A 21,361-nucleotide genomic window follows, 5' to 3' on the forward strand; every position below is an offset into this window, starting at 1 on the left:
GGAAACACATAAGCAGGCGCGGTCTTCATTACTTGAGGTTGGTGTCACTACACCTCTTGGAAATCCAGAAGCATTTGCAGAACTATTAGAACCAATAAGTTCAGTAAAGTAGACTAAAGTATGGGGCTTCCTATGTAACAGTTTTAATGCAACCTAATGGAACAGATATGATATTGTAGCAAGAACAAAACACCCAAGATACACATCCCTGGCGGTAACTTGAACCAGACAGGTGAAAGATGCCAAGTGGAGCAGCTCTGCCTTTGAGACACTTGACAAAGTGGCCTAGTCCCCAAAGGGATGACTTTCCAAGGAAAATACCAATGGGCACATTTATTTAATTTCTCAGGGTTTTCCTAGAGAACTAGGCAGGTGATTGGAGGAACTCTCACAGATCGTCAAATGTAATTTTTCAGAGACAGGACTGAACAAATGTGGCACTGACTCCAGGCAGCAGAGAAGAGTGTGAAGTCTGCATTCCAGGATGATAAATGGGCTGGGAGTCCAGACACAAGCACGATGACCTGGGATTGGATTCTCCACCCTTGCAAAAACCAGACAGCGACTCACACACACGTGATCCCGGCTTGGAGGAGGCAAAGACAAGATCACATTTAGCCCTTGCTGGCCAGCCAGTCTAGTTAAACTGGTGAGCTTCAGGTTTAGTGAGAGATTCTGCCTCAAAAAATGAGGAGAGAAGCGAGTGAGGGAGACACCTGGCACTGGCCTCTAGCCTCCATGTGAACAAACACATGTATGTGCATTCACAGAGCACATACACAAACACACAAAAAATGTTTATAAGATAATATATGAAAAGAGATTTTTCAGTGTAGGTGGGGAAATGTTTAATAAAATGGACAGCACAATCACTTAAGTGTTTGGAGAGAAAAATGAAGTTCTATCTCGTATTTCATATATTTCCCTCAGTAAGATGCTAAGGTGAAAACTACAAGTGGAGAACCCCCCTCCCCTGCCAATGGCTGTTGACTTAGACCTGAAGCAGCCTCCCGGGACTTTCCGGGTATTTGTCTGAGTACAGACACAAATGACAGTAAGCCTTGTCCTTTCTCTGTGGATCATTAAACAAGTCCCTCCCCAGGCTCTGGCAGGACTTCCCAGCAGAGAGCACTAGACAAGTCCAGATGGCATGAGAAGGGCCACAGCCCCAGAGAAGGGGTGAGGCTGCCGATCCAGGACAGGGGGCTTCTGTTTAAGAAAATGCACTGTGTCAGCCCCTGCTTCCCCGAGACTCAACAAGAAACAGCCAGGGATCCTACCACGAAAAGGGGAGGCTGGGAAACAGAGAGGTTGTTTCCAGCAATGGAGCGTGGTCCAAGCATCGCCTCCAGAACTCGGGAAGGACATGAGATGAAACAGAGAGAGATCTGATGCAGGCAGTGGAGCAGAGGGGCAGAAATAATCCAGGAACACACTCAAGGCCAGGCCCCAGGGAGGGAAACTCAAGGCTTTACTCGAAACAGAAGTGGGATGGCTCTGCCATAGAAGAGAGTGTAAGTGGCTGCCAGCAGACTCAAGCAGAAACTTCAGTTCTTCATTGATGAGCTAATAACTTGAAACTGTCATGATTTTTTAAAAGATTTATTTATTTATTTCATGTATGTGAGTACACTGTCACTGTCCTTGGACACACCAGAATAGGACATTGGATGCCCATTACAGATGGTTGTGAGCCACCATGTGGCTGCTGGGAATTGAACTCAGGACCTCTGGAAGTGCTCTTAACCACTGAGCCATCTCTCCAGCCCCTGTCATGATTTCAAATACATATTTAAACCAGAGAAACAGTGTTTTTTTCTTAATGAGTAGTCCCATTACTAGCCTGTGTACTATGAAGCGGTATCTTGATAGCTGCTGATAACTCTTCTTGTTCATAATTTGTGTGTGTATGCTTGCGTGTGTGTGTGTGTGTGTGTGTGTGTGTGTGTGTGTGTGTGAGATCAGTTGAACCCAGGGCCTCACATATGCTAGGCAAACAGACTACAGTGAGCTCTGTCTCTGCCCCTTAATCTTTATTTATTTGTATTTATTTTGAGACTGCATGAGATTGAAAACATCTCCCTTTCTGTCCCAGGAACACTGCATTGGAGGTGGGCAGAGGGCAAGAGACTGGCAGGCCCATAGAGGAGAGCCTGGAGTCTTATTAAGTTTCCCAGGCTGGCCTTGAACTACCTGTCCTACTACTTCAGCCTCCCAAGTAGCTGGGATTGCAGGTCTGTTGACAAGACCCACGTTTGTTCAGAATGTCTATGAAATGGCGGAGAAACATGTACTCCTCAGATTTTTGCTTTTGCTTTATCTAGCTCTCTTTTAAGTTTCCTAAAAGTTGGACCATGGTCTACAAAGATGGTTGCCACCCATGATTCTAGCACAATTTTATTTATTTTTTTAAATTTCCAATATTAGGAAGACATTGAAAAGTATATTTTCAAAAGAGCTGTTACCCAAGGAGAAATGTTGATCATCCAGTAAAGTTATAAACTTGATTTAAACAGTAAATGTGGAATAGTAGCCTTACATAGCATGAAAGAAAACATGTAAAAGACAGAATCAACCAGATAAGCAGTATTAGCCACATGCACTTTGTTCTGATCCGTTCACTTTCAGATTTAGATGCTATCTCTCTGTTGGCCTCCTGTTATGAAAAATGAGGATTTATCTCTCCCACTCCTCACTCCTCACGTTCAGCTACACTTCGCCCCTCACTACAAGCTCCCAAACAAATAAGCTCACAGTGTTTGCTGATATTGTTACTACAGATGTTTGAGTTAGTGTGGACAGCGTTAACTGGATCACACAGTTCCCTATGACTCCATTTTCTCTCTTAGAAGCTCTGTCCCCCACCCCCACCCCCAGAGTCAGATGCTTTATTCACTTATTTCCCGGGGCTCCTGGTTCCTTACAGTTGTCACCAATTCTGTCCCAGATTCTTCTCCTGTCTGCCTGCATCCTCCCAAAGCCACTCAGCCTGGGGCTGGACAGCCAGTCCCCACATTACCAAACTCCACCTTCCTAGGGTTTCCTTCTGTTTCCCCAAGATTCCCTTGCCTGTGTCCTGGTCCTGAACCCTGTTTCTTGAATCCTATGCTTTCTGCTTTTGTTGATTCTGTTCACATTTTAGAAAAGTTGCATCCTCGGGCATCTTCCTGAGGAATCCTGCACAGTGGGTAAGACCTTGCGTATATAATGACAAGACCTTACTCAGTATCCCTAAGGGCAGTAAACCACAACCCACGAGCCAAATCTGGCCCACTGACTGCTTTTCATCCATTTTGTGAATCGGGGGTTTCTATGTTTCCTTCCTATTAAAGGAAATTTTCAAAAGAAAGAGTATCAATATGTACAGAGCCTTAAGGCCTTGGCTGTTCATCATCTGTTCTTAACAGAAAAAAGTCTGCCAGCCCCAGTTTTAATTGTTGGTAATTGGCCAAATGCAGAACTGTACTTTGGAAGTCATTTTCATTTAACACTTTGGAGACGTCTCTCCCTGGTCCACTCTGTAAAGAAGCACAATACTTTCCTGCTTTCCAGCCAGGTGGGTTTGACCTACAGTTTCCTCCTAGAAACATCTAGAGTCTTTAACTTTCAAACTCATGGTTTGGAAGCCCATAGCAGCCACATGGTGCTGACCTTTTTCTGTTCAGAGCGCTAGTTATCAGCCTGAAATAGGTCTTTCTAGTCTAGGGAACGTGCTTTCCCATTTCTTTGCTGACTTCCTCTTGGTTTTTCTATCTGGAGTTTTTGTTAACTTCAGCTCGCTTCCTGGATTGAACGTCTGATGTTATCTTTTTTTCTAGCATATGGTTCCCTTATATTTTTCTTCTAAGTCTTCTACTAAATGATGTCACTGCCGAGGCTGTCTACCAGACTGTAAGTTCCAGGGGTGTAGGAATCAGCCTGTGGCATCAGGACCTGCTTCCCGGGCATCAGCACCACAGCTGGCATTTACAAGGCATTTGGTGAACATTGCTGATTGAATGAGTGTCCCTGAATCTCCAAGAGCTGTGTCTTGTTTCTTTATAAAGCGCTCATTCCTAGTTCATGGATAGGATAGTATCCCTGAAGTATTCCTGACAATACTACTGTAATAAATTACACTTATTTAATTTGTGTGTTGTAGGCAGCTAGCTAGGTACCTGGATGAATGTGTATTACTGACATGAATATTGTTATGTCAGGACCCCTGTGCCTCAGGCCCCATGGGAATGGCAAAGCCTTCCCTGGATGAGGCTCATAGGGAAGACAAAGTCTTCCTCAGGTTCAAGTGCAGATGGTGTTATTGTGTGTAGAAAATGTCCACTGTGCCCCCCCATCTCCCAGATGTTTATAACCTAGACACTGCTCCTACCAAGATTAGCTAAACCTGCCTCCTTGTTGAATTGTATACCATAAACCCCACTTCACTGTTCAGTGTATATAAAAAGCACGCTGAGCTTCCAGGGTGCTGTTGCTTCTCTGTCAGAAAGTTCAGACTACCCAATGTCGCATGTTTGTGCACACATCTCTGTGTCTATTATGTCTTCATTCCATTATTGCCCTAGATAGGGTTCCAGAACCCAAGCCATGCAGAGGTAGGGGTGTGTGTGTGTGTGTGTGTGTGTGTGTGTGTGTGTGTGTGTGTGTCTGTGAATGTGTGTCTGTGTGCGTCTGTGTATCTCTGTGTGTCTGTGTGTGTCTCTCTCTGTGTGTGTATGTGTGTGTGTATGTGTCTGTGTGTGATCTGTATGTGTTTCTGTGTGTGTGTATCTGTGTGTCTGTGTGTGTGTCTATGTGTGTGACTGTGTGTGTCTGTGTGTGTGTCTGTATGTGTATCTCTGTGTGTCTGTGTGTCTGTGTGTGTCTCTGTGTGTGTGTCTGTGTGTGTGTGTGTGTGTGTGTGTGTGTGTGTGTGTGTGTGTGATAAGGGTGACAGGACAACTTGCCAGGATCAGCTCTTTTCCTCCATGGTGGAGGTCCCGGGTATAGGACTCAGATTGTCAGCCTTTGTGGCAAGTGCTTTACTGTACCATCTTGTTTCTCCTGGAAGATTTATTTTTCTTTAATTCTCTGTTGCTCTCTGCATTGTCTGTAACTTCCAAAGACCTTTTTCTCCTGGCAGTTGTTTTAGTCTCTGATTTTATGGTAAGACTCCTTCCCAAATTCATTTCTTCTTATGCTTAATCCATTATCAGTTGAAATATCAAAATGCCTGAGGCTGAGTTGTTACAGTTTGGAGTCTGGAAGCACAAATTGTTGGTCTTCTAATAAAGGCCTCACTCAGGCCATGACAGGACATACGAGATCACGTGACAAAATGAAAGCTGGAGATATGGAGGAACTGGTGGTCTCTTATAACAGCCCTCATGATAGCTCATTTGTTTCATGAATCAAACTGGGAACTGATTACCTCAGGCAGTCTAGCCCCTAAGTGTGAGTCCCACTCTCCAGTGAGACAAACACACCAAGCTCCCAACACCTGGACCTTTGGGAAGATGCACTGAACCCGTATCTGAACCATAGCAGCCTCCTGGGAACAGTTGCAGGTCAGGTAGTAAATGCTGACCTAAACCTCAGGCACACATGTGAAGCTGGTGTCACAACTGCACCGACAGCTTTGTAGACGCAAGGTCCTCAAATAGGAGGAAATGCCCTGGGAATCTGGTTACCTTCCTCACAGAGACACCGCTACCTTGTATTCCAGAAGACAAACTTAAATGCTCTTGTCTAGGTGTTTCTTTCTCCCACTTCAGGGGTCATAGTTACAGTTCTCTCTGGTCCAACCTAGTCAGAAAGCCCCTATGTTGCCTTCCAGGTAGGAGATTTAAGTTAGGCACTGCAGTTGGATGGGACTGGGACAGACCTAAGGTTCCTTAGAAAAACTCTCAACTGGGTCCTGCTTTCTCCTGTCATTGATCCCTGACCCATAGAGTTTACTACTTCTCCTCATCCCAGTTTACTCTGGGCTTTGGCTGTCCTTATAACTTACCTTCTGTTGTGTCTGCTGCTCACTGGCTCTGGCCGGTCTCTTACCATCCCTCAGTGCTCCAGATTGACTTTGCTTAAATATTGCTTTCTCTTACACACACACACACACACACACACACACACACACACACACACACACACATACCATCACCCCTGTGATCTCAACTTTATCTTATTCCCCCTTTTTTTATCTTACTCACTTCCAGAGGGAGTGGAAGTAAACAAGGAGCCCTACCTGTCTCCCTATCTCCACAGCCCTGAATTGCTTTGATAGCCCCAAGACGAGGCAGGCAAAGCCTCCTGCTAACGGATGTTACCCCGGAAGAAATGCTAATCCCATGTCCTTTAGGGGCTCTCAGTTTCTTGGGGAAGACAAGGGAGGACAGATGAAATCATACACAGGCTATAATGGAGGGGAGGGTGGGCAGCAGAGGATCACACAGGAGGTCCTTGAGTGGAATAGAAGAACAAGGGGCAGTTCACATGGCAGGAAGCACTGAGGTAGCAGCCAAGAACAGCACAGAAGGGAAATCGCTCAGACTCATGGCCTGTTTGGAAGGCATGAAGGAGCCTTAGCACAAAGTGTTGTTTTTGATTGACTGTCCTCTCTTGGCTGCAATAAAAGAGCATTGATTTCTCTGCTGTCAAATGAGCTAACCCATCAGAAAGGACACCTGACTGTCCAGGATAACCAGCAGAGTGGCAAGTGTGACTTTGTCCTCCTACCCTGCTTTCCTATAAACGAGAGAGCAACGTGAAGGTCACATGTATGTAGACTGCTCCCAGCAAGTCCCCTTAGGCCCCATTTCTCCTTAACAGAAAAATAGAATCACACACCTCCCTCTGGAGAAAATAGGACACAGATGTGCAGGAATGGACTTTGCTTCCAAGTGTTAAGGAAAAAGTTTTCATTGTAAGCCAAGTCCATTACAGGTCAGTTCCAAGAGCAGCTTAAGCATCCTGGGAAGCTTTGTACTCTGCCCCTGAAAAAATGCTCCCAGTCCTCTCTGCCTAGGTTCACAGGTGTGAGTTTGTGTCTGCTCCGCCTGCACTGTTGATGCTTCCTCACTGTCTCTTGGCTCAGGCTATGTCCCAGCTGCCGAGCCTGGGTTCATGGCGGTCCCTGGACTCTGTACTCTCTGACTGCTCATTCTTACCCTCCTTTGCCACTGTGTTTTGAGGAGCCTTTGGGGTTTGTGACCCTCTCCGAGGCCCACTGAAGCTGATGGAGGAGTGTTTTCTGAAGTGCCCGGCCTACAGTTCTGCTGTTCACACTGGCGTGGGATAGTGTGAGATGCCTTTCTCACAGAATTCCATGAGAACAGCAGAACAGGAGCCTGTCAGCCCGACAGCTTCCAGACTTAGCTGTGCCCATCTGTCCTAGTTAGGTTTCTGTCTCTGTGTTATAAACACTATGACCAAAAGAAGCTTGGGAAGGACAGGGTTTGCTTAGCTTATAGATTACAGACAATCATTAAGGGAAACCAAAACAGGAACTCAGAGCAGGAACCCAGAGGCAAGAGGCCACAGAGGAACATTGCTTACTAGCTTGCTTCTCCTGAGTTGCTCAGGTTGCTTCCTTATACATCCCAGGATCGTCTAACCCTGGAGTGGCACTACCCACAGTAGTCTGGGCCCCAAACTGATCATTAATCAAGAAAAGGCCCTACAGAGTTGCCTGCAGGCCAGCCTGATGGAGGTAGTTGTTTAGTTGAGATTTCATCTTCCCACATATACCTGTGTCTATATCAACTTGACACAAGCCAACCAGCCCACCACCCAGCCCCATCACCAGCACAGCTCCTGGCTGAAAGGCACCAGAGCATGAGGAGCCATCTTCACATTGTGGCTCTTGTGGTACCCTATGAACCACAAGCCCTTCCTGGCCCTTCTCTGCTCCCGTTGCCCAGTGCACTGCAGCTCAGAAAGGGCCTTTCCTCTCTCTTTCTGTGTTCTCCTCTTCCTGCTACTGTTTGGACGTTAGGAAAATCCTGAGCTCTGAGTACTTAGGTTCTGGCTCGGGTTGTCTGTCACCAAGTCTGGCTCTTGCAGCGAGAGCTCTCACCTTCGCACATGCTCACACACGCTTGTATTGAAAGGAGTGACTTCTGGAGCCAGAAGCTGAATGCAGCTCCTTGGTTCTCAGCTGGTTCCTTCCATCCTTCAGACTGTGGAACATCAGAGTTCAGGGTGAAGGGATCAAGGCATTGAAGTTTTCCTGGGATAGAAAATGCATTTGAGAGCTTCCAGTTTCCAGGAGAGCAGAAACTAGCACAATGAGAATACAGCTATTAAACATCTGCAGCCACCAAAGTAAGCAGCTTAGTGTGATACATAGCATGGACCTGCGGCTCACAGATGTCAGTCACTCTGGGAGACCAGATGAGATCTGGCAGCCTGGAAAAATCAGTGCTGTCTTCACTCCCACACCACAGTCTCTCTCTCTCTCTCTCTCTCTCTCTCTCTCTCTCTCTCTCTCTCTCTCTCTCTCACTTTAAGCTGTCTCTTTTAATGAAGCTCAGTGGGGGACACTCCATCACTGCACAGCCACGCTGCCTCTGATGTGATGGGCTGTCCCTTTCATTGTTTCTTCCTTTGTGGTCCAGTCATGCCTCAACATACCTATCTTAGTTCTGTCCTAGGAGTCCACACAAATAACCATTAGGGATATTAGCCAGCAGGCATCTAAAAACTAAGGCCAAAAGAAGCAAAAGCATATGGATGAGAACAAAAGATGTAAACATAGCATGTACAGATGCTGAAATTGTTATCAAATGAAGAAACTGAAATATATTAAAAAAAAAGAAACTACGACAAGTAACAGATTACTTGAGGAATCAGTTAGTATGAAAGCTTAAAAGCGCAATGATGACACACTAAGACATAATAACCTGGAATAAGGGCACACTAACAACTGAATCATAAAACACATGGAAGCAGACTCAGGAGAAAATTATCAAATCCACAATTGTAAGTGAGCATGAACTCCCTGCCTTCACTGATACCAGGCAGAATACAAGATGAAAAGGCAGTCAGGAAGGATATAGAACTGTTCTTCTGTATCTAACTGAACCCGTGTAGAGCTCAACAGCCAATGTAGGTAAATTCATTTTTTTCAAGCACAATTGGAAAATTCAATGAATCATACCCTGAGCTAAGAAGCATAGCTCAAGAGACTTAAAATGATTGAAATCATATAATATATAGTCTTTGTTCCTAGTGGGTCAAGCTGATAGTAAAAGAGACAACATAAAAATATTAAGACACTAGAAAAATTTTATATATGAAACTGTGTGGAAATGAAATCATAGCCAATAAAAATGTTGGGTGCATTTAAAACACTGGAAATGAGGGGAAATATACCACTAAATGCTTATATTTGGGTGGGAAGAGTAAAAGGTATCCACATAAGTGAGGAAAACATAAAACTTTACCTGGTTTCTTGTGGCACTCTTGCCAATGTAGCACACCCAGGTTGTGTTATAATTTGAATCCGAAATATTCCCCCAGGCTTGTGATTTAAATGTTTGCTGTCTTGCTTGGTAGCACTATTTTGGGAGGTTGTGGAAACTTTGGGAAGTAGAGGAAGTAGGAAACTGAAGATAGGTCCTTGAAGCTTCCTTGTGTGCCACGATGTGAAAACATACCCTCATGTGCCTGTCACCATCACCTACGCTATTCTACCACGAATTCCCAGCTACATTGCACTAACGCCCTCTGAAACCTTAAACCAAAGTGAATCCTTTTCCCTCTGAGTTGATGGTGTTAGGTTTAGTCACAGTGACTAGCCATGAAACAACCAATACAAAAAATAGGTACCAGGAGTAGGGTTGTTTATAAAACCTGATTATGTGATTCTTGGGCCCTTTGGGACTTGGCTTAGGGAAGGAATCATCCATGAATACTTTAAGCAGAGCTTTGTGAATGATTCTTATGGTGGTCAAAACACCAAATGCCCACAGAAAAGTGTATATTAATGACTATCTTTTTTAAGGCTTCAAATGTCAAAGCTTTAAGTGATTTTATTAGTGAATTAGTAAATGCCTTAAAAACATGTATTTTATAGACAAAATTTTAGGAACATTATAAAAAATAATAAAATCTTACTGATTTGTCAGCCGAAGGCATCCTTGTTTACTTGAACTTTGATTCATCTTCATCATAAATGAAGACCCTAAAAAGATCTTTTAAAGAAACTTTACAGTTTACTAAGATCAGAAATTACTTTATTATAACAATAACCCCATTTTTTGTTTACTATCACAAGAAAATGTAAGTGAAAATGAAATAAATTAAAATATACATGTATATTCACTGAAATCCTGTAAGATGAGCTGAATTTGATGGGTATTGTATGCAAGTTGTTTAGGATAAAAATGTCTAAACTGTGTTTTTACAATACTTTTAAAAACAATTTTGAGATTATGATACGACAGGTTCAGGGATAATTATGAAGAAGGGACAGAAAGACTGTAAAATTCAAAACAGAATTTGCTCTGAAACTGTATCTCCTAGAAGTGTAAGAAGTTACACCTAAAACCATGCTATAAAATTTAAAAAAAAAAAACAGCTTTTAGAACAGAAGAGTTGTCTTGAAGCCCTGATTGTCTTGCTTTGCTAGGAATTTTAATCCAACAACATGGCTGCTGTGGTGGCAAAGGATTACATCCAAACATTTGATCCAGCAGGAATGCAGATTTGCCCTGGATTACTCTAGCTAGAGTACAGACATCACCTTTAATCCCTAACAATGAAGGGACCCATTGCTTTTGAAATACCAAGAACTCCAATCAAGACACTTACCCCAACACCTATAAATACTTCTACTTCATGTGGGAGTCCTAAAGCAGGAGCAGGGGCTATCTCTGACTATAAAGGCAATGTAGTCAGAGATAGATGCCTTTGGATCCCTTTCCCCTAATGGGCTACCTTGTCTATCCTCAATGAAAGAAGATACACTTAATCTTACTGCAACTTGATGTGCCGGGGCTGGTTGATATCCATGAGAAACCTCCCTTTTCTGAGGAGAAGGAGAAGAAGGGCACATGGGGATGGAGAGGAGGTGTGAAAGGGAGGGACTGGGGAGAAAGGAGGGGAAGCTGTGATCAAGACATAGAGTAAATAAATAACTTAGTTAAAAAGAAAAAAATTAAATTTTAAAAAGGAAATTTCAGATGTAGACAAGAACTTGGTGGGGGTGGAAATGGATTATACCAGAGTTTGTTCTTGTTACATTTTGGCAAAGACACTCTAGATTTTACTCATGTCCCAAAAATTTGAGTAAGGCCAAATTCAAAAGTAATGGACTAATTAAGTTGGTAAAGGAAATTTGAAGTTAGGATAATATTCAGCCTACTGCCGAATGATTTTATCTAGGTTTATAGTGAACATTAGGAGCAAAAAAGCAGAGCAGAATGCAGTGGAGGTAATGAAAGTTAGCCAGAAAAAGAACTGTCTGAAGTTCAAGAAAAAGGGACCATAATTAAAGAGACCGTAACCATTAAAAATAGTCAAATACTTCAGGCTGGGGCAGTAGGAAGGACGCCTCAAAGTCATTGCAGGATTCATCATAACCTAATGAATCACAGGCTCTGGGTGTAAAACTACAAACTCATTGAAAGATCTTATTTTTATGCAAGTGTCCATGTATCTGCTCATACAGAGCCTCTAAGCAAGCGTTTGCCTGGGCTGAGCCACACAGGCTCTCACAGGCTATGGCAGCCATGGTCCATGTAGGCCAGGGGACCTGACTTCTGCTAAAGCAGGGAGCAGAACTGGATGTGATCTCCATGACAACATGTGGAATGCAGGTTACAGGTTCATATAGGCTTCCACCATGGAAAACCTGTGAAGCTAGTCGGTTCACAGAGGGCGAGATTCAATGAGGGAAGCTCCCAACAGGTTAATGTATAAAACTTTGCAAAAGTTTGCCTAAGATTCCAATCACAGGGAATATCTGTGCACTTGGAACTCATATCATGCTACCACATACCCCCAGTATCAGACATGAATACATAGTTTTTTTCTGTTTCCACTAATAGGTTTCAGTCTTGCTTTGGTTCCAACCTTCCTTTACACATCCATTCTCCCATTTCAGAGTGGGAATATTTACTTTGTCCCATTGTATATTAGAAGAATGTGATTTCTTTTCTTTTTATTTGTACTGGGGCTCATAGCAAAGAGTTTGCCTTGAAGTCTCAGTAGAGACTCAGGGCTAGACTTTGGACCAGGACTAGAACAGTTAAGACTATGGAGACTTTTGCTGATAGACTAAATGCATTTTGCATTATAAGATTATCATAAGCCTTGAGGTAACAATAATATATAAGTTGGTGGTTTGACTTCAAAATGTTCCACATGGGTTCATATTTTGAATATCCAATCCTCCGTTTTGATGGAGTCATTTTGAGAAATCTGTGAACTTTGGGAGGCAGAGCCCAACTGGAGAAAGTGGGTCACTGGGCAGGGGAGGCAGGGCGCCATCGTTGCTTGTTTCCTGTCTCGCGCTCTGGTTTTGGTCTACTATGATGTGAATAGCACCCACCACACACTTTCACCGTCATGAATTGAGCTATTCTGCCATGTCTCCCTCATCGTGATAGTCTGAAACCCTCAGAAACGATGAGGCGAATACACCCTCCCTCCTCCAAGCTATCTTATGTCGACTTGATTGCAGCATTGGAAAAGTAACCAGCGGAAGTTGCAAGATAAAGATCACCACACAAATACAAATATACCTACCTTATATATACCAGAAACAAATGTGAAAAACAAACTTAAGAACATCATATCATTTAAAGTTGATTGAAGAAATGAACTATTTAGATTAAGTCTCACTAACTATGTATAATTTACGTCTGGAACTATAATGAGCCAATGAAGAAATCACCAGAGAAACAAATGGAGTATTACCATTTTCGTAGACTAGAAAACACTAAGGTTTAGTGTATGATTTTGAATCAGGCTAATGATAGACTGAGCAGATAGGAATATACATGAATTGAAATTATCCACAAAGGCACACGGAGATTTTAATAAATCCCAGAGAGGGTAAGATGTGGGGGTTCCCTGCTTCCAGTAAGAAAGCTGAAAGAAACAGAAATAAAGAGGCACAGATAATTTCCATAGACATAATTACTAAGAATTTTCCAAATTTGATGAAGACACTAATGCACATACTAAAGACGTTCATTTAAAGAATGTAAATAAAAGGAATTCATATAGATAAAGGCAAATTATAAAGCAGCAAGGATACAGATGGCTTCCCCTGGAATGACAGACTTAAACAGTACTTCTCAACAGCAGCAATACAGGACAGGAGAGCTATAATTTGATAATATTAGAGGAAGATAATATTTCAACCCATTTATTTTATACCCAGTGAAAATATCTTTCAAGGTTATAATTTAGAATGAAGTCACCAACTCAAAGGAAATCCTACTGGGTATATTCTGTCTGATAGATGGTGTGGTGGTTTGAAAATGCTTGACCTATAGGGAGTGGTACTATTAGGAGGTGTGGCCTTGTTTGAGGAAGTGTGTCACTATGAGGGTGGGCTTTGAGACCCTCCTCCTGTTTACCTTCAGAACAAGATGTAGAACTCTAAGCTCTACACCCCCTCCCCCAGCCCCTTGGCTGCCTGGATGCTACCATGCTTCCTGCCTGTATGATAATGGACTGAACCTCTGAACCTGTAAACCAGCCTCAACTAAATATTGTCCTTATAAGAGTTGCTTTGGTCATGGTATCTGTTCACAGCAGTAAAACCCTAACTAAGACAGAGGGCAATCCCAAAACAGATAGATTAGTGTGCAGGAAGAAAGTACAAAGACAATAGGAACTGGAGACATAAGTTTAAATGACCATTGACTACATTAAACAAGACAATAAGGTCTAACAGGAAGGAAAACTGTATATTTAAAGCAGCCACAATGATAACATGTAAGCTAGGAAAGGCCAAATGGAGCACCAGAGCCCCGGAGCCACGTTAGGAGCAAGGCAGTAATGAGCTTTGTTTCCCTCAGCTGTAAAACTGTGCAAATAGTGTCTACTCTAAGAGACAGAGAGAAAGAAATAATAAAAATCAAAACAGTCAAGAATAAAAGAAGCATAGACTGCGTGCAAGAAAAATAAAACACAAAATAGCATGATACCTTTTAAATGCAAATATATCACAATAAGTAAGGGAATTTAACACTCCAGTTTAAAGAATGGCCCAGCTTGCCTGAAAGTGTCTTAATGGACTATATTCAAAAGCTCGCCTTTTAAAAAAAAGTATAGATATGTTGAAAATGAAAAGGTGGAAAAATTGCAAAGCGTGGTGATACCTTTAATCCCTGCACTGGGGAGGCAGAGGCAGAGGCAGAGGCTGATAGATTGCTCTGAGTTTGAAGCCAGCCTTGTCACATAGAGAGTTCTAGGACAGCCAGGCTACACAGAGACCCTGTGTTCATAAAAGAGACATGGAGACAAAATGCATATGCTCCAATATGTGATTATCAGACAAACCAAATTCTTACACAGTCTTACTGGCAGTAAAAAGCCTCGTATAAAGACACGTGTTATAAATGTGTGTTCATCCAGTCTCATATAATAAAATATGTCAAGTGGGGGGACCCAAGACATGTCAAAGGGCTCCACCCTTTCAGAGAAGGGGAGGGGATGGAGGAAGAGAGAGACTGATGAGAGAGCAGACAGGGGCAGCAATCAGGATGCTAAGTGAATGAATACATAAATGGGGGAAACCAAAATATATCAAGTGAAAGTTTAAACAAGAGAAAGGAAAGGAAACAGAAAAATCCATAATATTAGTGGGACATTTTCTAGCTTTTTGTGACTAATACCAATCTTTGGGACACAAATTCAATAATAACAGATTTAAACAAAGCTGTCCCCTGTCACCTACCTTTCCTGAATGGGCAGCACTGAGCCTCCACGGGATGAACAGACACACTTCTTAGGCACACATGCGATGTTCCTCTACCCTGCTCATGGACCAGTGCAGGAAGTACGTAAATGAAGGCATCACACTTCAAGAGACTGGATCCACTTACACTGTGTTCTCCGAGCACAGTGGAATTAACCTAGGAAAAATATAGTGCCCCGAAATCATGATACACCTGGAAATTAAAAAAAATGTTCCTGAATAATTAATCAAACAGGCATCACAAAGGAGATTAGAAAATGCTTTGAACCGAGAGATCACGAAAGCGCGGATATCAAAAGTGCGTGGGGAACAAGGGAAGATGTGGAATTCTAAAGGCTGAACTGTGTATTTTAGGAAATAAGACAAACTTCAAGTTAATTAGCTGGGCAGATACCAGGAGAAGTTAGCAAATGAAAAGCAAGAGAGTAGACAGGCAGAGTCCATAAAAGAAGAGAAGAAGTTGGTGAGACAGAAAACAAACATTTAGCAGAGAAAAATCAATATACCAGGAGTTGACTTTTTGGAAAGACTAACAAAATAACAAACCTTGCAGTCCTGCATGAGGAAAAGGACAGGGGCCCAGCGTGGGGAATTTAAAAGGCCTGCACTGCAGAACTGTGTGCTGGCAAATTGAAAACTTTAAATGTAATGGGGAAATTTCTGGGAAAAAAATGTAAGTTGTCAAAAATCATAATGAAGAAATGAAAAATCTGAATCATCTTCTAGCCACTGAGGAGATTAAATCAATAGTGCAAATATTTCATGCAAATTACACCCCTGCCTCATAAGATTTGTCTCTCCAGGTACAACCTAAGAACAGAGTGAACAGGATCCCCAGAGCAGAGAGAGAAAGGAGAGAGGAGGAAGCAGAGAGGGAGAAGGGGAAGAGAGGGAGCAAGGCTCTCACTGGTGAGGGCAGTTGTCCCGCGCTATCGTCTCGCCAGCAAGAACACGCGGGGACACACGAATCCTTACTGTAGCTAAAACGTTTATTGAATCTTAAAGAGAAGGCGAGGGGTGCCAGCATGGCGCGGCTTATATACACCCTAGTGCGGCGCATCCACACCTGATTGGTCGCTTACCCATGATCTCATTAGGCACGCCCCAGAGTGGGCAAAGACCTGGCATGAAGGCACTCTTGCACATGTGCACACAGTTAACTTCCTGAAAGGAAGTCGGCTGGCGCGGCGGAGGCCAGCGCCATCTTGTAATGGCAAAGCTATCCCGGCCTTCCACGTGGGGCGCAGTGGAAGCCAGCGCCATCTTGTGGTGGCGAATGTTATTGTGGCCCTCTACAGGCAGTCCTTCAAGCAGGCCATATAGAATACAGAGGAGGGCGTAACCTTGACAGAGAAACCTGATTGGACAAACTGCAGACCTGCTTCCATTCTACAAATAACCAGCAACCAGAGCCATCAATACACAGGAAGATAAGTCAAGGCCAGCATGGTGGCACACACCTTAATCCCAGCAATCAGAAGGCAGAGGCAGGTGGGTATCTGTGAGTTCCAGGCCAGCCTGATCTACATAGCGAGTGTCAGGCCAGCCCAGGATACATAATAAGTTCCAGGCTAGTGAAGCTACAGAGTGAGACCCTATCTGTAGGGAATTATATAAAGAAACAAATACGGAAATACACAAGTTAATTACACTTTATTTGGGACTGTAGAGATAACTGAATGGTTTTAAAGCACTAACTGTTCTTGCAGAACACACAGGTTTCAGTCCCAGTACCCACAACTGCCTGACACTCCAGCTCCATGGTCTCTAATGCCCTCTTACGGCTTCCACAGGCTCTTGTACACTCATATTCTCCCAGATTCTCATATACACACACATACTCTCTCTCTCTCTCTCTCTCTCTCTCTCTCTCTCTCTCTCTCTCTCTCTCTTTCTCTCTCTCTCTCTTAAATAATAATTAAAAAACAAATAATCTTAAAATAATATTAAGATATCTTGCCTTACCTGAGATTGCTTAGGAACGCAGTGTTAGTTTACTATTAGAAAATTAATCAGGGGTTGGGGATTTAGCTCAGTGGTAGAGCACTTGCCTAGCAAGCGCAAGGCCCTGGGTTCGGTCCCCAGCTCCGAAAAGAAGAAAAAAAATTAATCAGTGCTCTTCCCCAGTGGTAACTGACTAGAGAAAAACTACACAATAGTTCAGAAAGAGTTCACAGCACACACATTCTGCTGGCTAGTTTTATGCCAACTTGACACCAAAGCTAAAAGAATCTGAGACGTTAAGAAAATCTCAATTAAGAAAATGTCTCCATAAGACCAGGCCATAGGCAAGCCTGTAGGGTGTTTCTTAATAGGTGATTGATGTGGGAGGGCCCAGCCCATTGTGAATGTTTACGTCCCTGGACTGGGGATCCTGGGTTCTATGAGGAAGCAGGCTGAGCCAGCCATGGGGAGCAAGCCAGTAAGCAGCCCCCCTCCATGCACTCTGTATCAACTCCTGCCTCCAGGTTCCTGCCCTGCCCGAGTTCCTGCCCTGACTTCCCTCAGTAATGGACCTGTTGCCTGGAAGCATAAGCAGAAACAAACCTTTCCCTCCCCAAGTTGCTTTGGTCATGGTGTTTCATCACAACTATAGTGATAGCTGGTGTGTGACCAAACCTCTTAAGCCAGAAGTCACAGGGAATGTCTCTTCAAGTAGCGTTGTTGGGGTGTACAGGCTCGGTCAGTCACCCTTGGTTCAAGGTTGAACCACTTTGTCCTTCTTCACATAAATCCCATGTAGGCTCCCAAGCTCGGTAGGCAATGTCCACTGCTAAGCAGCTCAGCCTCCGCCCTGCCCTTCAGCCTCCCTCTAGCAGGCTTCCCTTTTATTGGCTCCATCACCCGAGAGTCACGGTGTGCCTACACAGTCAGGGCACATCCCATCACCACCAACCCTCGGTCCAAGCTCCCTCTGTCCTAGTTTGCTCTCCATTGCCACAATAAACACCATGACCAAAAGCAACCTGAATGAAAAGGTTTATTTTCCTTAGGGATTATACATAGTCCGTCAGTGAGGGAAGCCAAGGCAGGAACCTAGAGGCAGGAACTGGAACGGAGACTGTGGGGGAACCCTGCTTCCTGGCTTGTCCTCACTCAACCTGCTTTCTTATACCATGAGAAACCACCCACCCAGGAGTGGTACCAGCCAGGAGTAGCACCGCCCACAGTGGGCCAGGCCCTCCCATATCAAATTCAATCAAGAAAATGTCCCACAGACAAGACCTCAGTCGGATCTGATGGTGCCAGCTCCACAGTTGAGGTCCCCTCTTCCCAGATGATTCTAGTTTGTGTCAAGTTGACAGAAACTAGCCAGCACCCCCTCCTGTTGTTTTCTAGTCCCAGAATTCTCTTTCTGGGAGACAGCTACACAAATACAGTGTCTACCAAAAGGCACCCCATGATGTTCATCAGACACATCCTGATGCCAGTTGTCCTGAGATCTGCTATCTGAGCTCCACCACCACAGCTCCCTCCCAATGAAGCTTCCACTCTGAATCGTAGAAGACACTGAGGGGAGGCACGGGGTTGCTGAGGTAGCACCTTTGTCCTTTCTTGAAAGCTCTTGACCCACCAGGAGGGCCCTACAAGGTCTGCTCACACTCAGGGTGGAGGTGTAAACCCTGAGCGGCTGCCTGCATTGAACTGCCAGGTGACAAAGTGTCCATCCCTATTCTCCCTAGGAAAGTACCAGGTGATCGAGGGCATCATCTCGCCTGTCAATGACAGTTATGGGAAGAAAGACCTGGTGGCTTCCCACCACCGCGTGGCCATGGCCCGGCTGGCCCTGCAGACATCTGACTGGATTCGGGTAGACCCCTGGGAGAGCGAGCAGGCACAGTGGATGGAAACGGTGAAGGTCCTGAGGTAACAGAGCGGTATTGTCCCCCCCACCCCCGACATTGTGAAAGGGTGGGACAGTGCTGAGGTGGCCCCGGCTAAGATCAGAGAAACAGGGAATGAGACCTGCAGGGTCACGTTTACAGATAGGTCCCTCCGCAAAAATAAGGGAGAACCCTCTGCCATTTGGGAGAGAGTCTGTGTCTGAAGACTGGCACCATGCCCTCTTTCACCCACTTAGTAGCTCGGTGACTTTGGACAGGTAACTTAACCTCTCTGAGACCTCTTCGTCACTTGCAAAATGAAGACAATATAATCGAGTAAAGATTTTTAAAACTTTCCTGGTGGAAAACTACCTGGGGCCTCCTGTAACTGGGGCCTTAAATTTCCCAACATTGACAAATTTGAAAACTGAACCTCAGTAATAAGCTATCTTTTTGGCCTGTTCCCTAGACATAGGCTTCAATGTGGAAGGAAGGGGGTTATTTTAAGAGCAGAAATCATTACTCTAGGTTATCTTTTGTCTTTTGAGTTCTTAATAGCATTCAGCGTAGTCCGCACAGCTGTTTGAAAGCCCTGGTCCAGCTCTGCACATTACGACAACTGTCCTGGCTGTCAGAGGGGAGTAAGGCCGGTCTGCTTCATCCGTGGTGACAGGCCGCTCTGTGAGAAGGCACTGTAGTGCTGTGACCTGTGCAACCATACAGGCCCTGCACCTTCTGTTAGGGAAGGGACCACAGTGAGCATTCAGCCACCCCAGTGCCACCTCAGAACCCGCTGCCGAACTGATAGCATCAACGTTTAGTAACCGTGTAAATACACTCTCTTCTTTGTAACCACCCATTGGCATAGCCAGATTTCTTAGTCTGAAGACACGCACCTAGAGCATCCTTATAAAATGAGCCGTTCTCACCACTCACCCCTGGAGGGGAGCAGAAGCAAGGCAGCAGATTATCCAGAAAACCATCTACCTTTAGAAAGTACTCAGGAACCAGGGCTTTCTCCCCATTCCTGTGAGAGCCACAGTGGCCAGGAATGTGCGTTGAAGCCAGATTTAGCTGAATGACTTGATGTAAGAAGTGAGTCAGTCGGCCTCCCAGAGCCTTAGCTCCTCACCCAATAGAGTAAGAACACCGGTACGTACCCAGCAGGACAGGGTGTGGTCTCACTGAGATGGTGCAGGCAAATGGGCTGGTGCACAGTAGGTGCTAATACCACCTGCCCTCCCCACATTGTAAAGCTGGCAGTGGTCTGTCCCTAAAACCAGAACACCAGAACACCATTGTGGACACATAAGTCATGGTATAGTAATTTCATGGTACTTCTGTTGTAGAATGCAGGTGCGAGCAGACATACTATGAAACACTATGAAACACGCTCTTTCTCCTTTCCTTCATGCCCTTTAGTCAAATGCTTCTGGACACTAGACACACAGCAGACTTCCTAGGTTTGCAGCCCAGGTTCCTCCCCAAAGGCTATGATCCCATCGGTTTGATTGAGGAGAGAAGGCTGGAGCCCCACAGTGACTGAAGAGTCACTGAATGAGAGAATCAGGATTCTGGTCGGCGCTGATATTCACTTAAAGAGAAATTGACACTGGTCACAAGCTTGGCTGCCAAAATCACTTAGAAGACTTCCTTTAAGGCTCTCTCCAAGCCCAGGGCCTTCTGATTTGCTGGTATGGACCCTAACCACAGGCATCTGTTTAAAGGTCCCGGATGATCTATGTTGTGCCAGTGTGGTTGAGATTTACCAACAGAGTCAACTATTTCTTTTAATGGATAGCTGATTAAGGTTTGTTTTTTTTTTCCCCCAGAGGTTGAAAATCAGGCTAAAATTGTAAGTCTAGTGGTTTTAGAGTCATCCCCAGCATCTGCTGCATTTAATGTCCTCTATATGGTAGTCACAGTGGATCCTACAACAAATATGACAGAGGTCACCATGATACCAGTTCCCTGAGGGACTCATGGGAGAGTCTTCATCCTGATGGTGTTGTTTACTTTTCTGCTGATGCCATACCGTCTAGGCCAACTTTAACGAGAGAGCCCTTGGTAACTGAGCCTGTCCCTTTTTCCTTACGGTGGGAAATAACCAAAAGAAACGATTTGACAAGAGACTGTATTGTTGCTCACACTTTGAAAGCTTTCAGCCCAGATCCAGCATAGCTCTTTCTGGCCCATTGTGAGGAAGAACCTCAAAATGGAAGGGTATGGTGGAGCCAACTTATGCATTTCATGGTGGCCAGGAAGCAAAGAGACAGAGAGGAACCCAGAATAAGGCCCAGGCCCCCACAGACTTATCCCCAATGATCTGTTTTCTCCAACTAAGTCTCGCCTCTCAGAACTTTCAGTCATCTCCTGAAAAGATGCTATAAAATTTAAATCTACCAGTAGTCATCACTGGTCAGATGAGAGCCCATCTTTCAATGACTGAGCCTTCAACATACAGACCTTAGAGATTACTCTTAATCACCAGCCATAACAGTAACTTACCTTTTTCTCATGACGTGGGGGAGATCTTAACCAAAATGCCACTTTATGTGGTCTGTCCTCCCAAATCATCTCATGAACCCACTGAAAACTCTACCTCATGGCCTCATTTGACAAATGA

General features: G+C 44.3%; 1 protein-coding gene across 2 annotated transcripts in view; it reads left to right on the forward strand.

Annotated features, from left to right (window-relative positions):
- Nucleotides 1-21,361, forward strand: part of Nmnat3 (nicotinamide nucleotide adenylyltransferase 3) — a 111,651-nt gene that overhangs the window by 80,557 nt on the left and 9,733 nt on the right. For both annotated transcript variants that reach the window (NM_001395701.1, NM_001395702.1), the window contains 1 exon segment: nucleotides 18,595-18,778. In NM_001395701.1, the coding sequence (NP_001382630.1) occupies nucleotides 18,595-18,778 (184 nt within the window).

Source organism: Rattus norvegicus, chromosome 8 (genome assembly GCF_021556685.1).
Source record: "Rattus norvegicus strain SHRSP/BbbUtx chromosome 8, alternate assembly SHRSP_T2T, whole genome shotgun sequence".
NCBI classification, from domain to species: Eukaryota; Metazoa; Chordata; class Mammalia; order Rodentia; family Muridae; genus Rattus; species Rattus norvegicus.